General features: G+C 34.0%; 2 protein-coding genes across 6 annotated transcripts in view; one reads left to right on the top strand and one right to left on the bottom strand.

The window, feature by feature from the left end:
- The window catches only part of ELP4 (elongator acetyltransferase complex subunit 4), a 230,047-nt gene that overhangs the window by 164,305 nt on the left and 39,819 nt on the right, over positions 1-25,923 (bottom strand). For all 5 annotated transcript variants that reach the window (XM_057750211.1, XM_057750210.1, XM_057750214.1 and 2 more), the window contains exon 3: positions 24,954-25,075. In XM_057750211.1, coding sequence (XP_057606194.1) covers positions 24,954-25,075 — 122 coding nt within the window. The remainder of the gene's footprint in view (positions 1-24,953; positions 25,076-25,923) is intronic.
- On the top strand, positions 5,537-23,334 carry LOC130860132 (prefoldin subunit 5-like). Its single transcript, XM_057747983.1, has 2 exons — positions 5,537-5,638; positions 22,765-23,334. The coding sequence occupies exons 1-2, from the start codon at positions 5,537-5,539 to the stop codon at positions 23,218-23,220; spliced, it is 558 nt and encodes a 185-aa protein (XP_057603966.1). The 3' UTR covers positions 23,221-23,334.

Genomic DNA, 25,923 nt, shown 5'->3' on the forward strand with positions numbered 1-25,923 from the left:
AATTTAAAATCTCTGATGAAATGAAGAGACACTGAATTCCAATTTTCCTTTTCTTTCTTGGAAGCTGACCTACTGAGTGACCTACTGAGTGGCTACAGGATAACATATAGAAAACATTGTTTTGTGAAGAGGTACCAAAGAAATAATGCAAAGAAAAAAGTACACACTTTTTTTGGAGAATGAAGGCATAAGCAATAATTTTGTTTTTATTAGCTAGAATCATAAAGGTAATGTGCGGGCATTTGGATTAGTAAACATAATCTTGTGCCATGTCATAAATGAGTCTACATTGCAACTTTTATTTTTCAGGATCAAATTTACTTATGTTTAGAATTGTATCAACTAATCACCTAGAAAATATAGTAGCCATCATATATTTTAGTTATCTCCTAAAAGATTTCAATGTGGATTCACTCTATAATATATGCCACTACTAGAAACTAGCTGTATCATTAAAACTCTGAATACATCATTCCTAGCAAAGCATTAATATCTTACAATATATAAAGCAACTGGGACTTCCCTGGTGGTCCAGTGGTTAAGAATCCACCTTCCAATGCAGGGGGTGTGGGTTCAATCCCTGGCCAGGGAACTAAGACCCCACATGCTGCAGAGCAACTAAGTCTGCGCTGCAACAAAGACCCAGCACAGCCAAGAAAAAGAAAAAAAAAAATGTATATATATACATACGTATATAAAGCAACTTATTTTTTCCAATGGAAACAAATATTTGTGAGGCATATAGTTCAACACAGTATAGTAATTATGAGTTTCAATTCTGCAACCAGACTGTTTAGATTCAAATCTTGACTTTGCACTAGAGCTGTGTCTGTGGTTACCCTAACCACCTGCAACACCTCTATATGTCTCCACTCATTATTGGAAAAGTGTAGATAATAGTATTTACTTCATTGGTTTGTTGTAAGTAACAAATGAGTTAACAATGTAAATGCAGAGAATGGTACCTGCCACATGTTAAGCATTTAATAAATGTTCGATTATGAGAATTCAGTCAAATAATTGTCTTAGCTATTACTCAGAGCCACACATTTTTGTATTGTCAATATTAGGCAATATTTAGTATAAATATTTGCACTAACATTTTTTTCAATCTCAGGAACACTTACTAACAGTTATGACAAAGGTCATCCATAATGCAACAACAAAAACATTAAAATAATTTTTTTCAAAAGAGATGGAATGTATGTTTCTTAAAATGTACACCACACTGTCTCTCATTGGTTAAAATATATCAATTTTGAATAGAAATGTTCTAACGTTAACGTGTACAGTATTAAAGAACTAGACCTCTTATTAATAGGGCTAACATAATATAAATAAGATGAGAGTATAAAAAACAGGTAAGCATTTTCTTATCCACATTATTAAATATGCATCTACCCCTATGGTGGACATTTTGCCATTTAAAAAACTTTTATAAGATGAAAATTATAATGTTTCTAATTTTAGTATTGATAAAACAGATGCTCATTTCCTACAGCTAAAGATGAAATGTTCAAAATATGAATAGAAAGTACACTCTAGTAATGTCCATCTACAGGCTACGCTTTCATATATATAACTAATAAATATATATATACATGTATATATGTATTTTAATTGAAATAAAATTCACATAAAACAAAATTCATCATTTTAAGCATTTTAAAGTGTGCAATTCAGTGATTTGTAGTATATTCAGAGTTGTGCAACCATTACCACTATCTACTTTCAGTACATTTTCATCACTCCCAAAAGAAACCATATACTCACTAAGCAGTCACTCCCCATTCCTCCTCTCCTAGTCCCTGGCAATCATTAACCTACTTTCTGTCCCTATGGATTAGTCTATTCTGGACACTTCACATAGACAGAAGTATATAACACATGGCCTTTTGTGTCTGGTTTCTTTCACTTAGCATGGTGTTTTCAAGGTTCATCCATGTTGTAGCATGTATGAGTACTTCATTCTGTTTTATGATGATATTCCACTGTGCGGGTATGTCACATTTGTTTATCCACTCACCAACTGGTAGACATTTGGACTGTTCCCACTTTTTGGCTATTATGACTAAAGCGGCTATGAATATTTATGGATGAGTTTCTATGTGAACATGTATTTCCAGTTCTCTTGAGTAGATACATAGGAGAAGAATTGCTTGGTCATAGGGTAATCCTGTTCAACTTTTTGAGGAACTACAAAAATGTTTTCCACAGTTGCTGCATCATTTTATTTATTTATTTATTTATTTATTTTTTATTTTATTGGCTGTGTTGGGTCTTTGTTGCTGCACACGGGCTTTCTCTAGTTGCGGCGAGCGGGGGCTACTCTTCATTGTGGTGTGCGGGCTTCTCATTGCAGTGGCCTCTCTTGTTGTAGAACACAGGCTCTAGGCACGTGGGCTTCAGTAGTTGCGGCACATGGGCTCAGTAGCTGTGGCTCATGGGCTCTAGCGCGCAGGCTCAATAGCTGTGGTACACGGGCTTAGTTGCTCTGTGGCATGTGGTATCCTCCTGGGGCAGGGATCGAACCCGTGTCCCCTGTACTGGCAGGCGGATTCTTACCCACTGTGTCACCAGCTGCATCATTTTATATTCCTACCAACAATGTTTGAGGGTTCCAATTTTTCCACCCTCTCTAACACCTTTTCTTTCTTCTTTTAAAAATAGTTAACCTAGTGGGTGTGAAGTGGTATCTCATTATGGTTTTGATCTGCATGTCACTAATGACTAATGATGTTAAGTATCTTTTCATGTGCTAGTTTGGGCCATTTGTGTATCTTCTCTGGAAATACGTCTAAATGTCCTTTATCCATTTTCTAATTGGGTTGTTTATGTTGTCGGGTTGTGAGAGTTCTTTATTCTGGGTATTAGACCCTTACCAAATATATGATTTACAGATATTTCCAGAAATGAAAAATATGACATTTTAGACTTAAAATCCTATGGAGTACTCAAAGGGTGAATGAAAACAGACCTACATCAAAGCACATAATCCTGACATTTCAGAACAAGTGGGACAAAAGAAAATATCTGAAAAGCTTCCAGGGGTTCGGTGGGGACATGTCAGGAATATGAATGGCATCAAACTTTGCAAAAGCAACACTTGACTTTACAGATGGAAGTTCTTTCCAGCCTAGTGTTCTACAGTCAACCAAACTAATGTAAAATTTTCACGCATACAAAATTTATAAACAAAACAAAACAAAATTCTATCAGCTCACACTTACCCTCTACTTCCATTCATTCTCAAGGGCAATTGTTAGGATGAAGAAGGGAAGCACCAGAGTAACAGCTATGTAGACAGCCTAGAGAGCGAGCAGCCCACTTGGGAGAAGATGGAAAAGTCTAGGGAGATGATGCTTAAACACCTTAAGGAGGAGTTTTAGGGCTTTAGTGGAAAGTTTGGAGATGAACTAGCAATTGATACAGTTGAAAAAAATGAGGCAATGATTAACTTCAGAAAAAGTAACTGGTGTAACAAAAAAGGGGATATACATTTAACTATAGAATCTTAAATACTGTAACAAATAAATTGACATAGTGTAAACACTGAATAACTGACTTGACCAGGGAAGGCAATTTAAATACATTGAAAAGAGAAACCCATGAAGAGAACATGTGTGTGTTATTATACAAGAACTGAATCTTCACATTTTATCTACAAATAAACACAAAAACCAAAGGAAAAAAAAAAGCAATAAGAAATAAGAAGGCAAATAAATGCCATAAGAAAGAGCTGACGGTGGTCTGTGCACACCCCACCAACTCCAAACATTTTTATATCAATATTAAAAGGAACACCTAATACTAATGTTGGAGCATTTCAAAAAATTTTTATTTTGCAGTACTGAGTGAGTTATGGAGTCTCAAAGGGCCTATTAGGTATACTATCTTTCTTCAAAGGAAAAGGAGCTTAAATATCTCTTATTCCATGAAGTAGTGTGTTTGTATTAAAACCATCTGATTAGAAGAGTGATTGGTGCTTGAGGCAAAGATACCTCTTTGGGGAATATCCACATATGATGATGACTATCCAGCCCAAGAGACCCTCCCTGAAGTGAAGTTGCAACATTAAAGGAAAGAAATGAAATAGAAGAAATAGCAATCAACCCCACTCCCCCATCACCCCGTTCCATCTCATTAACTATGGATGTTTCTTCTTTGCAAACTGAAGGTACATATTGCATTCACTATAAAAGTCAACACAGCTTAAAGCATGTGACTTTGTATCATTGCTAGGGTTGCCAGCATTATTTCTAGAGTAGTGTTTTAGAAGTCTCAACTTAAAAAAAAAAAAGCCTATATAAAAATTCTTCATGTGTCTTTATTTAGATAAAAAAGTCTTCTCAAATTTCAACGATTCCACTGTGAGATGCCTGAGGGCAGGGACTATGTCTTACTCTCTTTTCATCATTAACACCTGCTAGGGACTGAATGTTTATGTCCTTGCAGATTCTTATGTTGAAACTCTAACCCTTTAATATGATAGTATTTGGAGATAAGGCCTTTAGGGAATTAAGGTTAAATGAGGTAATAGGATGGGGGCCTGATCAAAATAGGATTATAAGAACAGATACTAGAGAGCAAGTGCACGCGCTCTCTCTCTCTCCCCGCACATGCAAAAAGCAGCAGCCATCTGAGCACACAGTGAAAAGGTGGCCATCTACAAGTCAGAAAAAGAGCTCTCACTAGAAACTGAATCAGCACACACCTTGATCTTGGACTTCCGACCCTCCAGAACTGTGAGAAAATAAATTTCTGTGGTTTAAGCCACCCGGTCTCGGATAGTTTGTTATGGTAGTCCAAGGTGATGGATATTTTGATATCGAGAAGTGGTTTGCTGCTGTATCAAACCCCTAAAACTGGAAACGTGGCTTTGGAATTGGGTAAGTCGAGGCTGGAAGAGTCTTGAGGCACATGGATGTTAAGTGCGATTCTGTTGAAGTTTCCTAAGGAAATGAGGAACATATTATTTGAAACTGGGGAAAGGTGATCCTTGTTAGGAAGTGGCAAAAAACTTGGCTGAACTGTGTTCTACTGTTTTGTGGAAGGTACAACTTGTGAGCGATGAGACTGAATATTTAGCTGAGGCGATTTCTAAGCAAAGTTCTGAAGGAACAGCTTGGTTCCTCCTGACTGCTTATAGTAAAATACAAAAGGGTAGAGGTAAATTAAAGAAATTAATAAGCGAAAGGGAACCAGAGCTTGAAAATGTGAAATTTCAAACGATCAATATTGCAAAAAATAAGAAAGCTTGTTCTTAAAGAACACTAACAGTTTGGCTGAATAATCATTTGATAAAGAGACCATGGGGAATAAAAAAAAATAAAATAAAATAAAAAAAAATGAGAAAAAAAAAGAGACCATGGGTACAACTCTTAGACTTAATCAGTCATCTCACAGAAGCCAGGAATAGAGATGGGATTATACCAGTAGAGAGGCTGCCAGTTTGAAGGGACTGCCGAAGGCAAGATGGACTTAAGGAATTCTTGGATTTTACAGGACAAGATTGCAGAGCTATTTGGCTTCAAACATGGGCTATGCCTCAAGCAAGGAGAAGAAGGACGCAAAAACTGATCCAGAGATCATCAAGGCTGCCACTCCCACCACAGGCCTGGAGTGCACAGGCCTAAGGGTTAAGGTGGCCTCTATCGCGGTTTAAAAGGGTTCCCGGCTCAGCTGAAGGAGCATGAGGTTACCACCCCAGAGAATTGAACCAAAGAGGTTTACTCTTGGGCCTTCGGATCTAATGAAATTTGCTTTGTTAAATTTTAGACTTGCTTGGGATGCATACTCCATTTCTTCTTTCTGATTTCTCCCTTGGATTTGGAATGTCTCTCCTATGCCTGTCCCACCGCTGCGTTATGGAAGCACACAACTTGCCTGGTTTCACAAGTTCACTGTTGGTTTTTGGGCTGGACTAAATGTATTTTGCATGAGAGGAGGACATGTATTTTTGGGGGAAACAAACATTCAGTTCATAACATAGTTTCTGGCACACAGTCAGCATTCAATAAACATTTGAAGGTGAAATAAATGACAGCTAACACATCTCGGTTTTCAATCATTCTGCAATCTCTCGGACTAGATTTTTAACTGCCTTCTGGATATTCTACCTGAATGTTCAACTGCATGTCAAATTCAAAGCATAAGTCAGGTTATTGTCTTTCATTCTTCTTTTCTCCCTTTCTCTCAGCTCTGCCTCCTCCTTACTTTCTCTACAATTATTTCCTCAGTCATTCAAGACTAGTTAATTCCCTCTCCTGGCTCAGGGCAGCATGCATCCATAGAGCTCTCAGTTAACCCTTAAACATCTCAGCAAGAAGATATGACTGTACGTTGAACCTTCTTTCATACTATTCTATTACAAAGTGGACAACATGTGCTAACCCAATAAGCTAACCCAGGAGCTTTTCTACCTCTGAGTCTTTACTATTGCTGTTTCCATTGCTTAATGTAGTAACCTCTATATTCGGACATCCAATAAAAACTCACTTGATAGAAAAGAAGAGTACAACTTATAATAGCAGGGATTATAAACTAACTTATTACACACAACAATTTCATTAAAATAACAATAAAATCAAGGGAATTCGTTCATAACAATATAGAAAGGAGATGCCATGAGCAGACCACAAATTAATGAACTTGAAGACAGAGAAATTATCAACAACAAAGGACAGGGGGGAAAAAGTAACCAGAAAAGAAAAAGAACAACTCCAGCAAGCTTTTTCATATAAACTGATGAGCTGAATCTAAAATTTATATATAAATGCAAAAGCCCTATAATAGCCAAAATAACTTTAAAAAAGAAGAAACTTAGGGCTTAAAACATCTAATTTCAAGACATAAAAACAGAAAGATGAAGTCCATTTAAGATAGACATATGACTGATGGAACAGAAGAGAAAGTTAAGAAAGAGACCGAGATATTTATTTCATTTCTTTTCTTTTTTTAAATTAATTAATTTTAGTTATTTATTGGCTGCGTTGGGTCTTTGTTGCTGCACACGGGCTTTCTCTAGTTGCTGTGAGTGGGGGCTACTCTTCATTGTGGTGTGCAGGCTCCTCATTGTAGTGGCTTCTCTTGTTGTGGAGCACAGGCCCTAGGTGCGTGGGCTTCAATAGTTGCAGCACATGGGCCCAACAGTTGTGGCTCACGGGCTTAGTTGCTCCGTGGCATGTGGAATCTTCCCAGAGCAGGGCTCAAACCCGTGTCCCCTGCATTGGCAGGCAGATTCTCAACCACTGCATCACCGAGGAAGTCCTTAATTTATTGTCTACATAGGTATCAAAGCAGTTTAAGGTACCAAGGGAAAGGATAACAACAGATTCTCAAAAAACAACAGGAGAAAACAGCGGTTTTGAGGTATTCCAGGAATCAGCAAACTATGGCCTGTGGGCCAAATCCAAGCAGCCAGGTGTATTTGTAAACAGTTTTGTTATAACATAGTCATGCTCATTTGCTTAGGAATTGTCTGCCTTAGTGATACAAGAGCAGAACTGAGTAGTTGTAACAGAGACCATATGGTCCGCAAAGCCCCAAATATTTACTATCTAGATCCTTTAAAGAAAAGTTTGCTGACCCCTGGGTGACTCAAATTTTCCTTAAATAGGACAAAAATACAGCATGAAATATATTGGACTTTATAAAAGTAAAACAAAATGCTTTCAAAAGACACTGTTAAGAAAACAAAGAGGCAAGCTATAGATTGGGAGAAAATACTTGCTCAACACATCCGATAAAGAATTTATATTCAGAATATAAAAAGAACACCTATAACTCGATAGAAATACAAACAATCCAATAACAACTGGACAAAAGAGCTGAACAGACACTTTACCAAAAGATACATGGATGGCAAAGAAACACATAAAAAGATGCTCGAGGGCTTCCTAGGTGGCGCAGTGGTTAAGAATCCGCCTGCCAATGCAGAGGTCACGGGTTCGATCCCAGCTCCAGGAAGATCCCACATGCCACGGAGCAACTAAGCCCGTGTGCCAAAAAAAAAAAAAGATGCTCGACACCACTAGTGATTAGGAACAGGAAAATCAAAACCACAATGACAGACCACTGTATGTGCACTAGGATTGTTAAAATAAAATTCAAAAGATGGTCACACCAAATATTAAAAAGGAAGCAGACAACTGGAATTTGTATACACCACTGGTGAGAATGCAAAATTGCACAGCTACTTTGGAGAAGAGTTTGGAAATTTCTCTAAAGACTGAACATTCACTTTCAAACTGATCCAGCAATTATCTTCTTAGGTATTTGCCAAAGAGAAATGAAAACATGTCCATACACAGACATGTATGTGGATGTTTACAACAACTTCATTCAATAGTCAAAAGTGGGAACCCAAATGTCTGTCAACTGGTAAATGGCTAAAAAAATTAAAGGAAGAAACTCTACTGATATACATAGGAATATGGTTAATCTAAAAAGCATAAGTGGACTTCCTAGGTGGCACAGTGGTTAAGAATCTGCCAGGGGACACGGGTTCGAGCCCTGCTCTGGGAAGATTCCACATGCCACGGAACAACTAAGCCCGTGCACCACAACTATTGAGCCTGTGCTCTAGAGCCCATGAGCCACAACTATTGAGCCCGTGTGCCACAACTACTGAAGCCCACGCACCTAGAGCCTGTGCTCTGCAACAAGAGAAGCCACTACAATGAGGAGCCAAAGCACCACAATGAAGAGTAGACCCTGGTCTCAGCAACTAGAGAAAGCCCGTGTGCAGCAACGAAGACCCAATGCAGCCAATAAATAAATAAATAAGTAAATAAATTTATTTTAAAAAAATCCCTTAAAAATAAAAATAAAATAAAAAGCATTGTAAGTGAAAGGAGCCACATATAAAACATTACATATTGCATGACTCCACATATGGGAAATTCTACAAAAAGCAAACTATAAAGATGGTAAGCAGATTAGAAGCTACTAGAGGGCAAGAAATAGATTAGCATTAGATATCTCAGCAACACTGGATTTTAAAAGATAAGGAAAAATGTCTTCAAAGTATGAGGAAATCTGATATGAAACTTAGAATTCTCCATCCAGGAAAATTACCTACTAACTGTAAGTATGAAACATTTTTAAAAAGGCATATAATGTTTCAAAAGCTTACCTACCACAAACCTTTTCTGAAAAAATTATTTGAAGATATAATACAGCAGTATAAAAAAGGAATAAAGAGGTAGAAAGTGTAAAAATAAAAAAACTGGTAACTGTTTAATACAATAAATACATATATATTGCTTATCTAGCATAAAAGGTTTTAAAATGTATTTTATTTTATATATCTGTTAGATGGCTGTCATAAAAAAGATGAGATAAGTTTTGGCAAGGATGTGGAGAAAAGGGAACTTTTGTGCACTGTTGGTGGAAATGTAAATTGGTGCAGCCACTATTAAAAATGGTATGGAAGTTCCTAAAAAATTAAATATAGAACTACCAGCAATTCCACTTCTGGGTATATATCTGAAGGAAATGAAATCATTATATCAGAGATATCTGAATCCCCATGTTCACTAGCATTTTTTATAATAGTCAAGACATAGAAACAACCTAAGTATCCATCAATGGATGAATAAAGAAAATGTTTCATATATATAATATTATTCAGCCATAAAAAAAAAATAAAAGGAAATCCTCCCATTAGTGAGAACATGCTGGACTTGAGGGCATCATGCTAAGTGAAATAAGTCAGATGGAAAAAGATAAATGCTATATGAGCTCATTTGTATCTAGGACCTAAAAAATCTGACCCCATAAAAATAGAGAACAGATTGGTGGCTGCCAGAAGTAGGGAAATGGGCAATGGTGGTCAAAAGGTACAAACTTCCAATTATAAGATAATTTCTGTACATGATAAATGTGTAGCATGGTGACTATAGTTAACAATATGGTACTGTATATTTAGAAGTTGCTGGGAGAACAGATCTTAAAAGTTCTCATCACAAGAAAAAAAATTGTAACTGTGAGGTGATGGATGTTAACTAAACATTGTAATTATTCCACAAGATACACACATATCCAATCATTAGGTTGTGCACCTTAAGGTAACACAATGTTATATGCCAATTACATCTCAATATAACTGGTAGGAAAAAAGAACTGCTGGGAAGAGAATAAAAAGCAGAACAAGAAAGTGAAAGACTAAACATGAATAAAAAAAAGGAACTAAAAATGTGACATGCTACTGAGCAATCGAGGGGATGTAAGAAATAAGATCCATTTTCCTCTTCTCTTCAAGTGAAAATGAATGATTTAAAGATATACCAGGAAATGATATTTTGGGGAAAAAAGAAATATTCTGGTACTTTTGTCTTCTAATATTCAGAAATTTCTGTAAGAGTTTGCATTCAATATGTTGTTATATTTGTAAGCCCTAAAATTTTTGAAGTATGCCATCACCTACCCTGTTCACAGTGAATCACTGACCCTATCAGAGATGATCAGTGTATCTGTAATCTCTACCATTTGTTGCAATGCCTGTATCTAATCAAACAAAAAATTTAATTGATGTTTTGATAAAATGTCTATTTCGAGAGAATGCTAAGAATAAGCTCTTTAATAATCAACTATTACAGCCGTCAATCACAGATCAGTATCCTCCCTCACACTTTTGAAAATCCTGTCTTGATTTCTAACCCAGCGCACCAATAGAACACATCGAATGGTTGTCATATCCTCATTTCCTAAGAGGAAGAATATATATCAGATTTTTGGTTCTTTTCTGCAATGTGGTGCTTACAGTTCCCATACATTTGGTAATAAGGAACATAAATAAATAAAAATAAAAAGCAGGCATCGTAAGTTCCACACAGAAGATAGTATGGAAAGTATAAAATGTCTGTCTTTTAATAATACATCAAGTTAGAAACTTAACAAGAGTAAAGAAATTGGCTATACCTTTGGACAAAAACATTTATTCTATTTATTCAAAAACAACTATTTTAAAAAAGCTATATGAAACTAAATTATTTCAAACTTTTAATACCAAAGTATACTCCAGTATTTAAGTTTTATTTTTTTCACCAGCAACATTTATCCTTATCCATAAGATGCCGTAAATATATTTCTTCCCTTTTCAATTCCTATCATTCTGTGCTTACTGCTTTATTATTTTGTGGCCTTTGTTTTGGCAGATGCACAAGCAAAATCTGATTCCAACAGTTTGACCCTTCTCACTTTTTATGTTCTCTAGGGCATAATAAAACCCAAGATACAATCCCTCAGCAGTTAATGAAGCTTAACCTCCCACCCTCTTAATTACCAATGCTTTACACCAACTATGGGCATCATACTCCTCTCTAAGCTATTTTACAATTCAGCAGAAGTACTACTGAGCTATTATGTAGCAGCATAATCCATGCAGCATGAGAAATCCTTCTTGAAAATAAAATCTTTTGATCCTTGCAGGTTTTGGTAACTGTATAATTAATACTACTTAAGCATTATCCATGTATCAGTAAGTATATTATATTGTATCAGTAAGTATATTACTTTGTTGATTTATGGGGGGTTTTGCAGGGAATATTTATTTTCTGAAAGTTGGAAAGAGAAACAAATCCAAAGATATTACTGATTATCGTAATTTGAGTACAAACACAGTCCAAATATCTAACCTGAATATTTATCTACTAAAGGTATGTTCTCCACATTATCTTCATTTAACTATTCAAAAGTATGGGGGGCGGAATGACTTTAATTGTTAAAAGCATTCAGAAATGTAGACTGCATGGAGTAAGTCAGAAGGTCCTGGGGTGTAGTTGCTGTTACATAAAAAAAGTTTTTAAAACTCATAGATTTTAAGATTAGTAATTAGTGAATTAACTTGTTTCAAACTAAATGCAGTACAGATTAGGGAACATCTTGGTACAATTTCAGATATTTTTTCTTGAATATAAAGATAGTAAAATTACTGATATTACAAGAAGAATGGTGAAAAATACATTCACATCAGTAAACAAAAATTATTTTAAGTAAACCCTCAAGTTAAGCTACTGACAAAACTGATGCTTGTAATTTGGCAAATACATCAATTACATGAATCTGAAAAGTAGAAAATGAAACCACTGGGATAAGAGTGGTGTCCTCAATACTTTCCCATCCATCCTTATCATGTTTCTCTTTAACATGTAAACAGAAATGTGTTCAGAAGAATTGGAAAAATCTCTCTTTCAATTTTCTTGACTAAGATAGAGGGAAGGAGGAGGGTACGTGAAGAACAGGAAATGGAAATCTGCCCTAGAAGTATCCAGAAATGAAAAGAAAGAGTTGCACTAAGTTAAAATAATATCTTCAATTAAATGCAAATATAATCTAATTATTTTAAAATATTACATTCTAAACCATCACATTTTTAAGAGCACCAGTCATAGAATGATCTCAAAGCAATTTAGACATGTATTAACCCCTAAGTTCTACTGCAATCTAGTAGTGAGAATGGGAAAATGAGGTATAGGCAAATTTAAATTCCTCATCTAGGTCCTAGCAATACGCCTGCTAATACCATAAATAGCACTACTGGTCTTGACCAAAGCAACTACAGGTTTCAATACTGTCTAATGACAGCATAGACTTAAAAGGAGTTTAAAGGGAAATGCACTGAGTTTCTTGGCTTTCTGATATTAGCTTCCATAATTATTTTCTCACATATTTAAAAAAAAATCAAAACTGTCAAGCTGTTAAGACCAAGTCTCCATGAGGTTTATTATTAATTTTATCAACCTTCCTTAGTACATCAACTTAGATACAGACTTTATCATTTTATAAATCAAAATGTAAGAGCTATATTACATATTTAGTCTCTTTACGTCAGACTTCTTAAGAAGAAAGCTAAAAATAAAAATTCCATGTTTTTACTTATAGAGAGGCAAGAATGCACTGTTGGAATCTATTAGTATTTTTACCCACAAAAATTGGAGTTTTCCTTTCTAGACTTTTTTTTTTTACAAAGTAAAGTTCATATATTCAGTGCTGTCAATGTTTAATCTGGCTATGACTGCACAACCAATAAAACTCCTAGAGATTATACAAGTTAAAGTGAAGAGAGCTACTAATTAGGTAACCACTGTTGTTAAAAATGTGAACTTCTCTGTGTGTGTATATGTATTTTGTATGTGTGTGTATGCATATGTGTGTATATGTATATTTTTACCTATATTATGTCCCTAGTTATAGGAAGAATAATGACTAGTGAACAATGTGGCTCTTATAATAGGACATATCTTAATTACAATACATTTTGTGAATTGTTTTAAAAGTAGACTAAACTCTCCACTAAATCACTGGTATTAACAGGTTTAGTTAGTGAGATCATATGTAATAACTCCTTTTAGTAAATGTTTACTGTATAAAGGTGATAATTAACCTGTTTTAAGAAAACATGACATGAAAATCTACATTAAGCAAACAAGTTATGCGATAATAAGTTATAGAAGGAGTCTTACGTGCACAAAGAATTCCTACAAAATTTCTTTGTGTCTTTATTGAATATAAACTAAAATAATTTCTAAAAACTGATGTAACTAAAACATTTCAAATATAATTATTTTAAAAGTTAAGAAAGCGACAATAATCTTATAATTATTTATTAAATCAAGGTCACAGAATCTTCACATTGTTGCAAAAGAAGTGTTCTAAAGTTTCATGGATATCTGTTGTCAAAGAAATCTCAATTAGGAATGGAATCAGGCATTATCTTCATTTAAGGGGCCCTGATCAGTTAAATTCCTAGCTCAGGAGCACACAACGTGTGACTGGTTTTATTTGTTTGATGTCATATATTTTTTATTTTCCCAGAATAAGCCCAGCTTATGGAAAAGGTCACAAACAAAAATCTTAGGGTATTGTGGGGTACTAAATAAAACTGGTTATCACTTTATTTTTATTAAATTTAAAAATTATTTTCTGTAGTATATTTGGTGTTAGAATAGAACTCATTCTCTCCTTGTTCACTGACACCTGGGCAGTAGAGATGACTGGGTAAAAGCATAGAATAGGTTTCCTTTAATTCTATAGCACTCTGTATGCTATAGTCTGTTTTAAGAGATACAAGGTAAGAAGCTTCACTTCATAGTTTCAGATTTTCTACTATTTTCTACTTCCAATTTAAGTCTTCATTTTAATACTTTCTATCCTGTTTTTGAAATCTAGCACGGACGTTCAGACACGTGTATGCACACACAAACTGTAGTGAGAGTATTTTACAAAAACAATATTTTTTTTTGATACAAAAAACATGTTTCAAATGCCTCTGATTTCACTAATATACCATAATGTGAAAAGATAGATGTGAGGAACTAAGGTCCTCTTCTGCAACTGCCTGTCAGTTTCTGGTGAACAAAATTTAAATCAGAAAAGAAACACTGAAAGAATCAACACTAGCTGGAGAAACAGTGCTATCTTTTAGGGGGTTTTCAACAGTAGAGTTATCCTTTTGTACATAATAAATCTTCACAGACTGCCTATTTAATACATGATCCTTGATGGTATACAGCCTTTCTCCTTCTATGGTATCCTTTAATGTTTCATTAAACGGGACAACAAGTTAATTTGGGAGGCTGATTTACTTTTGGTTTGAATGGTTCCTGTTTTCAAATTTTAAGTCATTTATCCACCCCCAAAAGGACTGAATACTTTCTCTTCTGAAAACTTTTTCAGAAAAAGTATTCAAAAGAAAAATGAACCATATTTCTAATATTCTGACTTTATGTGGCTTCTTTTCCAAGAATGTTAAAACCTCTATGCAATAGTTCCAAGATTTAAACATTTCTTTGGAGTATACCAAAACCATCAAGTATTCACAACCATTCATTTTTTTTTTTATGGGTTCAAAATAAAATTTTTGAAAGTAAACGTGAGACCTGGAATAGATGCTTTAAGATTTAGAAAGCAAAACCCCAGGTATTTCATTTTTAATTTGGAACTCTGGAATAAGGTAGGCAGGGTATCATTCCCATCTTAATATGAAAGGTTAAGTGACTTGTGCAAGGTCCTGTAGCTAGTAAGCAGGAACACAGAAATTAAAATCGAAGCTCAGATTCCAAGTATATTTCACCTTCTTAAGGATAAATATCCAATTGCAGAGTGTGGCATTTTGCTACATAACTTAGTCCACTTTTCTGCATGCAAAATTCCTTTGTTGACTGAGGCACAAACGTCAATGTCAAATCTGTGTTCATTTTAGTGTTATATCAAAAATGTTCTCACTAGCTAGTGACATAGAGGTGGGCCTATTTTCCTTTATATTTTTATCTTATCTTTCATTTCCTTGTTGGAAAACAAGGCACATGCCATCTTTTAAAAGCTGGCTACAAATGTAGGTCACTGGAAGCAGTACTGAGCCTTTGCATGTTTTTTCTTAGTCTTTTTAATTTGCCAAAGAAGCTCTAACTGTGGCTGCCAGGGGAGAACTCAGAATTTTAAATAAGCTCTCACAAGTAGCTAGGGAGGGAAAAAAAGAGTGAAACCCTAGGGTCAAACAGCAAATTTCCGGCTCAACTAGCACTGAAAAGCTTATAGAGAGACTGATAATTTTCTGAACAAATAAAATGTTGACAAAGAAGTGAAGGGAACATATTCTGATTATAGCTCTGCCTTCAAAGATCTTTTAATATTTGTATTTATATTATGGACAAAAGATATACAGTGACAAAACAGTTTTGATAGGACATACGTTAAATATTCTATAGGCTAGAAAAAGTAAAAATGTGTGGGAAAATGTGTAATGTATAAGGTGTTGAGTATGCATAAAACTTGCAAAGTGGAATATAGAAGGGCCAGAAAATAATATTTAATTATTTATAGCATGATGTATTACTTTTGTTATGAATCATAAAACTACAACTTTGGATATGAACATAATTTAAAAAATGTTCGGTGATAGAGTTGGCCAATCAAGGATATTTCTTTAACTTCATTTTTAATAGCTGTTTCAATTTTTGGCACTGAAAAAAAAACATGGGTTGGATCTGAGACATTTTTGTATTCTACGTGCTCAGAAAGACCAGACTGTACTACAGTATACTAAGAGCAGACTGACCACTCACTAGATTTCTAATTCTTATTCCACAATTAGTAAATAACAGGTGGATGGCAAACAGACTTAATCCTGACACCAAACTGACAGAAGGAAAAAAAACCTTTTTAACAGTAACTCAAACTTAACATTGTTAGCAAATAATACGGCTTTACCCAACTCTAAATCAATATCTCTGATCTCTATTAAAACCAAGGAATCAAATAAAGGAAAAGATACAAGGTACAACGAATAAGATCTTAACAAATGAGTTCAATATTTGGGTAAAAGGCTGATACTTTGGGATTTAAAATAATGCCTTCAAATTATTAAGATACATTTTTACTTAAGGATTTAAGGTCTGTGAAAAAGAATTCTGAAGATGTTACGCTTAAATTTTCATACTTCGTTACTTTGTTACCAAGTATCTTATTACTATATTAATTCATCAAATATCACATGGTTTATTTTCTATGACTTGAAACTCATTCCATGACTTATGGATTATTGTAAAGTAATTCATTTTCAATTATGAAAGATTTATCAATAGTAAATATTAGAAGTTTCACCATAATTGATTTTGTTTGAACTATATATTTACCAATATGTTTGATGTTAAAAAATATATATGCTGTAAGCCTTTAATAAATATCAAGGTAGTTGGGACATTCCTGATGGTAACCATGTACTTATCCTGGGTACACACTAAAAAATACAACTTTGAAGCTCCTTAAAAGCATTCTAGCCTCCCACTTTGTTCTAACTGTGGCTGATGTTAGACAGTGCATAGTGTATATAACAGATAACTCAAAAAGTTTACGCAACAAGTCAAGAATTAACCCTCTGCTCTAGGTATTAGATAGCTCTTCCTGAATGAATATTGCCTACCTGCCATGTCATCACTAACAAATGTTCAAATTAAGGTTTAAAACTGACTTTAGTATATTGCGAAAGAGCATTTAAATTTACTTCTGAAATTTTACTCTTTAATTCTATACGTATTAACACATACCACCATCCTGTTAAAAATTACACAAAGAATATAAATAATAGAGAAATCTTAGCATTTTCAAGTTCTTAGGAAATGTTTGGGTGTGCATGTGTGTATATAATTTTTTATTTCATAAGAAACAGCTCATCTACTGATAAATGTTTAAATATTTTAACATAAAAATGTAATTTTGCTATATTAGAAAACATTCCACAGAAAGTTTTCATAGAGAATACCCATTACTGTATTTGAGCATATCAAGAAAATTCTTCTAGATAAAAAGTTAACTGAAAAATACTTACCATATGTGTTCTTAAAAGCTTTAATAACATCATGTATACTGTTCTATAGGATTTTCTAAGGGCTGTAATTTTTCAGCGTTACATCTTAATGCTGACTTCCTGAAGCTTTGACTACAATAGGCACGAATATGTTTTCAAAGGATGATGGATAAATTGCTGGGTGGTTATATAACATATCTTAGGCAGCTGATGGGGCTTTTTATCCTTTACTTGTCTTTTAGTTACACACAGTTTTAATATAATTATGGTCTATAAGATTGTCTTTTCCCTTTTCTCTTACCAGCAATATTTGCTTTGGTTATAGGTTCCAGAAATCCCCAATCATACATCATAAAATTAAAACTAAGCAATTATAGCATTTTCCCCCTACACTGTATCTCTAAACACTGTTAACGCCTTGGGTTTTGGTCATGCACTTTTTGGCTGTTTGATACAAATAACTTTTCAGTATGACTCTGAGTTGGGCACACTGAAATCCCAGCTGAATGGTATGTAGAAAATACATATCTGTATCTACTCTTGTAGGTGAGAAAATTCTACTTATCTACATTAGTATTCAACATCTCACTTTATTTTTTCTCAGAAATGTTAAAAACTTTGTTTAGGTACTGGTATTATGAAGAATATACGTAATTGAAACTTTTATCAGCCATAATTCTCTCATCTAGTCTGTCTTAAATGTGTGAACACTAATGGGACCCCATTAAAGATGAATATGTTAAAAACAATACTTTTTGTACTTTCTTACAGAAAAATGAGAACGGCAAATTATTTTTTTAAGTCAAATATTGTTTTACAATTACATATTAAACATGTAAGGAATACAAGATGATAAGATTAAGAATGTAAGAAACATTATGTTGTTAACTGGCTGAATCTTTCTATATTCTCATTAGCCAGTAGCCTTGCATGGGATTCAAACAATTCTCCATAGTCACTTAGATCAACGTCAGGAAATTTTGCATCTTCGGCAAAATTTGAAAATTTTTTTTTTTAGCTCTTTATTGGAATATAATTGCTTTACACTCTTGTACCAATTTTTGAGGTTGAAATTGTTTTGCGTTATACTCAAGAATATTTAACATATGCATAACAGGAACAGAACAACCTACAAATCTAATGATGAAGGATGAAAAAAAATACTCTAGTGTTACATGTGAGGGATGTGGGCAGAGGGGCAAAATTTATAGGAGGGCAGCCCAGGAGTGGCTATTTTTATGTTTTGGCAAATTTGATTTTCCTATGCAACGTTGTAACTTCAGAGACTTAGATCCTGAGAACGTGCAAAATGAAGAACCTTGTATATAATCCAAGGACATTAACTGTAATATGTAAAGAGCTTGTACAGAGCAACGAGAAAAAAAAAATGGACAGAGACAAAAAACCTACTATGAAAAACAAGGAAGAAATTCAGAAGGCTAACAACTATAGGAAAAAATATTCTGCTTCACGTAAACAAAGAAATGTGTAACAAAGCAATATTTCCCCATCAAATGAACGTTTCTTAAATTATAAAAGAAAAAAAGAAACATTACTGATGAGTGAAGATTCTATTAACTCAAAAACTATATGAAATATAGGAACACAATCAAAATTAAAGTACTTTAAAAATGAATCGCTAAATAAGTTTTTCAAAGTAGGGAAATGTTTGTGTGTATGTTATTTAGCATATACAGCCTTTAACAATTTCATTACTCATCTATACAAATGATTTTAGTTAAAAGCAAATAACTGCATTAAAATCAAAGAAGATAAATTTTTCCTGAGGATAACACACTCAAATTTATAATTAATTTAATATTTAACTTCATTGAATATATTATTGATAAATATTCAAGTGTCATGTAAAGCAAACTTCTTATTCAACTAAAAACAACTTGTTCTAAGCTACCCGTTATAAATAGAAGAATGAAGTAAACTGAAAATGCAGCATCAAATCTGCAGTGTTATATTAAGTAAATCTAATGCTTAAGACCCTTAGGTTTTTGTAGAGTAATTATAATGTCTTTGATAATCCATTCCAAGTGCAGAAGATAAAGTAAAATAGATCTGATGACACCAGAACACATTCTTCAGTTAAAAACACCTATGCTAGGCTAGAGCAAGAGAAACTTCTAAGACATTAAAAATAAATGGTCACAGTCTTTATCTCAGTAACTTTAACTCCCACCTTGCTTATTCCCCCAAGTTCTGGGATTACCTCAAGCAAGCTCCTCTCCTAGAGCCTTCACCTTGCCTGTTCCCTCTGTCTATGATGCTCTTTACCCAGAAATGGATGTGGCTGGCTCTTCTTCCTTCCTTCTTTCATCCTTCTCTTATGATTCTGATTTAAAGCAGAATCCTATTTATATGTCCTTAACTACATTCCCCTTTCCTTGTTTCATTTTTATCCATGTGAAATACCATGCATTCTATTTTTTGTTTATCTGCCTTTAACTAGAATGTAAGCTTGGTGCTCTGTGAGGAGACTGTGTGCATGCTCTGTTTCACACACACACACACACACACACACACACACACACACACACAATGGTCATACCATTTTAACATTTATTTCCCTTGAAATATAAGATGAATTTAAATTCCAGGAGATTAATTAGCATGTTGTTAGAAACTGCATCTCAGTACTAGCGAAAATTCAAATATGGGAAAGACAAGTAAAATATCTGTCAACATTGAAACCAACAGCACTTGATATATCAATCAATAGAAATTTATTTCAAATAACCATTTTCAAAATCATATTTAATATAACAGAAAAATATCACTAATGGTTTCTTTTCTTCTAATAAGACAGTCTGCATTTGTATGTAATGTGATATTACAGAGGCATAATTTTCATAAGAGTTATTTTAAGCCTAATATGCTGATTTAACTCTTTTGCCTGAGATAAACTTCATTTAGATTTTTTAAAAGAATACAGTAACTTAAAAGTTATTCTTACATTTTTCAAGTCTAAACATAATATACATTTTTTTCCCGTACTGATGTGAAGTAAATGATAATTAGCATTACACTAACTAGAATAGATTAGTGTACATTGGGGATGACTAAATACAGGTTCATTGGGCTACATCAATATTTGGATTTAATCATATTGGGCATATAATAGTCTAAACTTGGAAAAGTTGATCTGGATCAAGTAAGATGACTTGTTCCCATCCCTTTTAACTGACAAAAACTGGGAGTCTTTAAACCTGGGGTATATGAAGACTTTGAAAGAGGTACATGATTGTGAGAGTTTTAAGGGAATCAATTCCTTGACCTTCAACTTTAACAAATACTCTAGTGAAAAATGACCTCCTAGAGAATGTGCCAATGATAGAAGTACAAGTTCTCCTTTCCCAATTCCCCTTTCAAATCACTGTTTCTAACTTTAGGAGTGAAAGGTTTACTTTTCATTGTCCCAGGTATAAACATCTCCGCAGCACCAAAGACAGAACTTAAATATCTTTTTCGTACAGAAAATGTGACTGTTCTAATGACTGGGGAAATTATCCTCTTTTCATTGTTTTCAGCAAAATTTTAAGTGGACCTAATAGACTAGACAAATAATTTAAAATAATTTATGTTGATAGACACCATATGATTTTTTTGTGTATTATTCAGAAAAAGTAAAAACATAATTTGAGGGAACATTACTATAACACAACTCCCTCTATGAACAGCTTAACTATGAACAGCTCATGTCTGCAAGAGTGAAAAATATAAATACAGTTGATGCTGAATCCTGTTCCATTCTAGCAATATTCACACACTGATACGTCTTAATGAAGCAATGTAGTATGAACACTTTTATGTCTATTGATTCACTGCGTGCAACAATAATTATGATGGTGACTGAAACAAGAAGAAATGTTTAACACAAAGTCTTTTAAGATAAGAAGTTTAAAATAAATTTAAATATGAAGTTTTGTTATAGAAAAACTATCATAAAGTTATTAATAAATATGTTAAACATAAAACATACCTCTTTCTGACAAAACTCCATGAGGAGTGAGTGGAATAGAAAATATGAATTCAAAGAAAAAATGACTGATGTAAAATTTCCAGCTGTTAAAGAAGAGCTTGCTTATATATATATACTTCTAAAAATAATGGTACTGACATCAAATTGCTATCATTCAGATTCAGTTGGATACACTTATAAGACTGATCTAAACATCCTTAACTAAAAGAGGCAATATTTACAATAACATCCTTTGTAACTAAATAATCTCATAACTAAAATTTTTACATAACTTAGTATATAAGAGGATACAAAATTTAAAAAAAAATTTTTGAAGTTTGAGTGCAAAAAAGGTGGGAAGAGCACTGTACTTTACTATCTGGAAAACTGGCCAAGATACAGGATGTGAAGTGATAATTGTTCAATGTAGATTAATAAATAAATGTGAAATGCCTTCTTTGGTTTTAAATGTAATCTTTATATTTTCAGTAAAATTGTGTTAGTCAGAGTTCTCCAGAGAAACAGTACAAATAGGATGTGCGTGTGCATGTGTGAGTGTATTGTGTACACACACACACACACAGATATATGTATACATATACATACATCTCTCTCTCTAGTAAAACTTATTATAAGGAATTGGCTCATATGATTATGGAGGCTGACAAGTCCCCAGATATGCAAGCAAGCTGGAGACCCAGAAGAGCTGATAGTGTAGTTTCTGTCCAAATCTGAAGGCTTTTAAACCAGGAGAACTAATGGTATAATTCTAATCCAAAGGATAGCAGACTCAAAACTTAGGAAGAGCTGATGTTCCAATTTGAATATGAGGGCAAGAAAAAGTTGATGTCCAAGTTTGAAGGCAGTCCAGTAGGAAGAATTCTTTCTTACACAGGGGAGGGTTAGATGTTTTGTTCTATTTAGGCCTTCAACTGATTGGATGAGGCCCACCCACATTAGAGAGGGCAATCTGCTTTACTCAGTCTACCAATTTAAATGTTAATCTCATCCAAAAATATCCTCAGAGAAACACTCAGAATAATATCTGATCAAATTTCTGAGCACTCTTTGGCCTGGTCAAGTTGACACATAGAATTAACCATCACAAGTCCACTCCTTGCTTACTTGGCACCCATACCTATTTCCTTAAACCATACCTGGCTCCAGATGAAGACAATAACAAGGTTGTAATTCCACATTCCTAGCTCTGTCTCCTAAGATTGTCTTATCCTGGGTTCTTCCTCCCTGCACTGTAGCCTGGACACTTCGCGTGCAGGAAGCTAGGGAAGTTATAGGGCTTACCTTGTTTATTTGCATAACTCAGGAATCACTGTCCTGTATTATGTGATGCTCAAAGTTTTGAAAACAGTTTTTTCATATATTTTGTCCTGTTTTTTTAGTTGTTTCAGGCATGATGACAAGTCTGGTTCTTATTAATCTATTTTGTTCGTAACAGCAAATTTAATAAGAGTCTGTTTTTTGACAGTCAGTTAACATCACCAAGCTGAATCTGCTGCAGCTAGAAATGCTCAAGAACCAGCTGGACCAGGAAGTGGAGTTCTTGTCCACATCCATTGCCCAGCTCAAGGTTGTACAGACCAAGTATGTGGAAGCCAAGGACTGTCTGAACGTGCTGAACAAAAGGAACGAAGGGAAAGAATTACTGGTCCCACTGACGAGTTCTATGTATGTCCCTGCGAAGCTGCATGATGTGGAACATGTGCTCCTCGATGTGGGAACTGGCTACCATATAGAGAAGACGGCTGAGGATGCCAAGGACTTCTTCAAGAGGAATATAGACTTCCTCACCAAGCAAATGGAGAAAATCCAGCGAACTCTGCAGGAGAAGCATGCCATGAAACAGGCTGTAATGGAGATGATGAGCCAGAAGGTTCATCAGCTCACAGCCCTGGGAGCAGCTCAGGCTACCACCAAGGCTTGAGAATTTGTTTCAGAAATGGGGCAGAGGCTGCCTGCTTCAGGGGCCTGGGACTTTGTGGGCAGGGTTTCCTGCAATGCGGGAAGAGGAGGGTCTTGTGTTTAATGCTAATAAATGTGCCAGCTGGGGAAAAAAAAAAAAAAGTCTTTGTTTTTTGACTCTAGTTTTCTATTTTTTCTACTACATCAAAAAACTGCTGTATGAATAAAGGTTTGCAGAATCTAATTACTTGCATATATGACTAGATATTTTAAGAAACCCTGATGAAAGTGTAATATTTCTTTTATAATTTCAAAAATCCTTCACATAATCCAAAGAAGGACACGTAAAGTACATCGAAATTTTTAAATTCTAACTTGTGCAAATCAAGCTACCTAAGAAAGGCATCAGGGATTAGTTTGCAAATAAAAAATGTAGTTCTCTAAGGCAAAATGTGGAAGTCTAATATAGGCTTTAACATCAGTTACCTAGGTTGGAGGAGGGAAGAAGGAAAAATAAAACACCTTATTTTAAAAAGCATATATAGGCCTTATTGCCTATGGCTTGGCAAACATTTCCTACACAGCTATAAAGATGCCTGATACAAAATCTTAGGCTCAGTATGTTGTGGAATGGGCTGTGAAGAACTTACATAGCTTCTTTACAGCAATGATTTTGGCCTTTACTCCACTGCTTCTAGCAAATACAGTACTGTTCAGAAACTAACCAAAATGATTAAGGCCACAGAAAAGGAGCAAAAGAAGAAACAAAAACAACAAGAAAATATTACAAAAGATTAACAGCAGAAATAAGAATGAAGGAAAACTAGCTCTTCAACCAGAAGGGAAACATTTGGAAAATTATACGAAGATTTTCTCTTTGGATCTTTTAAAATTTAGTAAACAAAGTCTGACCCGTATGAAAGAATCATGTTAGTTTTGACCTTAGTATTATAGTAATTTTTATGTGTGAGTGTAGAAATTTGTTTGTGTCTTTTGATAGTTATTGTACATTAGTATTTATTATGCTACAAATTTTTTTATAAATGACTCAGTCATTTGTCATTTTGCAAACTATACAGTGAAATTAAAACATCCTCTGAGGAAAAAAAAAAGACTAGATTATGAATTCTAAACAAATAATGGCTTAAAAGTGATTTCGTATTCTGTACAAAGAAATTAAGAATTCTGAAAGTCAGAATTGTCCTCTCTGAGGTGAAAAGTGTGCTCTGGCTTAAAAAAGATATAGTATTTCAATCACATATTTTAGTATTACTGCTTATTTCTTGGAAGAGAATAATTTCTGGCATTCTCAAGGCAAAAGAATTTTAATAAATGAGTACTTCTAATTTCTGTATCTTTCTTCTGACTTACACCTTTGGGATACTGGTAATATACCATCTGACAATATTCTGCAGTTGTTTTTGTTTACCTAGGTTTTTAAATAGTTTATAAAATTCTCATATCATTACTTAATACTAATTTTGTTTATTGTCAGTTTTAAACAGCTTATTAATATTTCCTCATTGTGACATAAATTTTAAGTTAAAAAAACTGTCTAAGAACACTAATTTTAGAATGAGATTATATGTTCAAATAAATCTGATACTTTTTTTAAGAGAAAAAAATACATGTGGTCCTATTAATGTATTTAAATATAGTGTGTACATATACAAATACATAGCTTGTTTATATATATAAATAATATTTTTTTGGTGAAATGTTCAAAATGCAATACTGAATTAGTATATTCTATACCTGTAAAATGTCAGCAGGGTCTTCTTTTGCAGACGCAACCAACAAAGTATGTCCAGTAACAATTCCTTCTGCCAGGAAATACTTGAAGAGCAAAGGAGAATAAATATTATATTTATCCTCTTCTGTAAGAAAGAAAATAATTACAGTCAGAATCCTACCACATACTAAGTTCACTCAGATGTTTTTATATTTTTTTCTCCTTAAAACAAGTCTATGAGGTGGGGCAATAACCATGACTTCCTAAGGTACAGTTAGAGAGGCTAAGATACTTATCTAGATAGTCAATGGGAAGTAGGTACTTTAGTCTTCCTGATCCCAAAATCATTCTCCATCTACTATATCACCTCTGATCTTCACAAAATTTAGAGAGTTATATATGCTCATATTAAAAAATCAGAGAGTTTCTTTCTTTATTAAGATTTTCTCAGGTATCGCACCTCTAACATGGCCACGTTCCCTACCAACCAGTTGTAAACTCACAGCTCATTACTTTCATGTCACAAGAATGAAACACTTAGTTTAGATTTGTGGTTACCAGAGGTGGAGAGTAAGGGGAGGGGGAAATTGGATAAAGGCAGTCAAACGGTACAAACTTCCAGTTATAAGGTAAATACTGGAGAAGGAACTTACAACATGATAAATATAATTAATTTTTTTACATATGAAAGCTGTTAGGAGAGTAAATCCTAAGAGTTCTTATCACAAGGAAAACCAATTTTTTTCTATTTCTTTAATTTTGCATCTACATGAGATCATGGATATCCACTAAACTTATTGTGCTAATCAGTACATAATATATGTAAGTCTAATGATTGTGCTGTACACCTTAAACTTATATAGTGCTATATGTCAATTATATCTCAATAAAACTGAAAGGAAAAAATAGCCCATTAAGGAGGAAATTATACCAATCCTACAAATAATCTTCCAGAAAGAAGGAAAGACTGGAAAGAAACATTTCAGAACTCAT

The sequence above is a fragment of the Hippopotamus amphibius genome, chromosome 9, assembly GCF_030028045.1.
Source record: "Hippopotamus amphibius kiboko isolate mHipAmp2 chromosome 9, mHipAmp2.hap2, whole genome shotgun sequence".
Classification (NCBI taxonomy): Eukaryota; Metazoa; Chordata; class Mammalia; order Artiodactyla; family Hippopotamidae; genus Hippopotamus; species Hippopotamus amphibius.

Coding starts and splice junctions, on each gene's coding strand:
- LOC130860132 (XM_057747983.1), top strand. CDS start 5,537: ATGGGCTATGCCTCAAGCAAGGAGAAGAAGGACGCAAAAACTGATCCA. Junction 5,639..22,764: donor TGGAGTGCACAGGCCTAAGG/GTTAAGGTGGCC, acceptor GTTTTTTGACAG/TCAGTTAACATCACCAAGCT.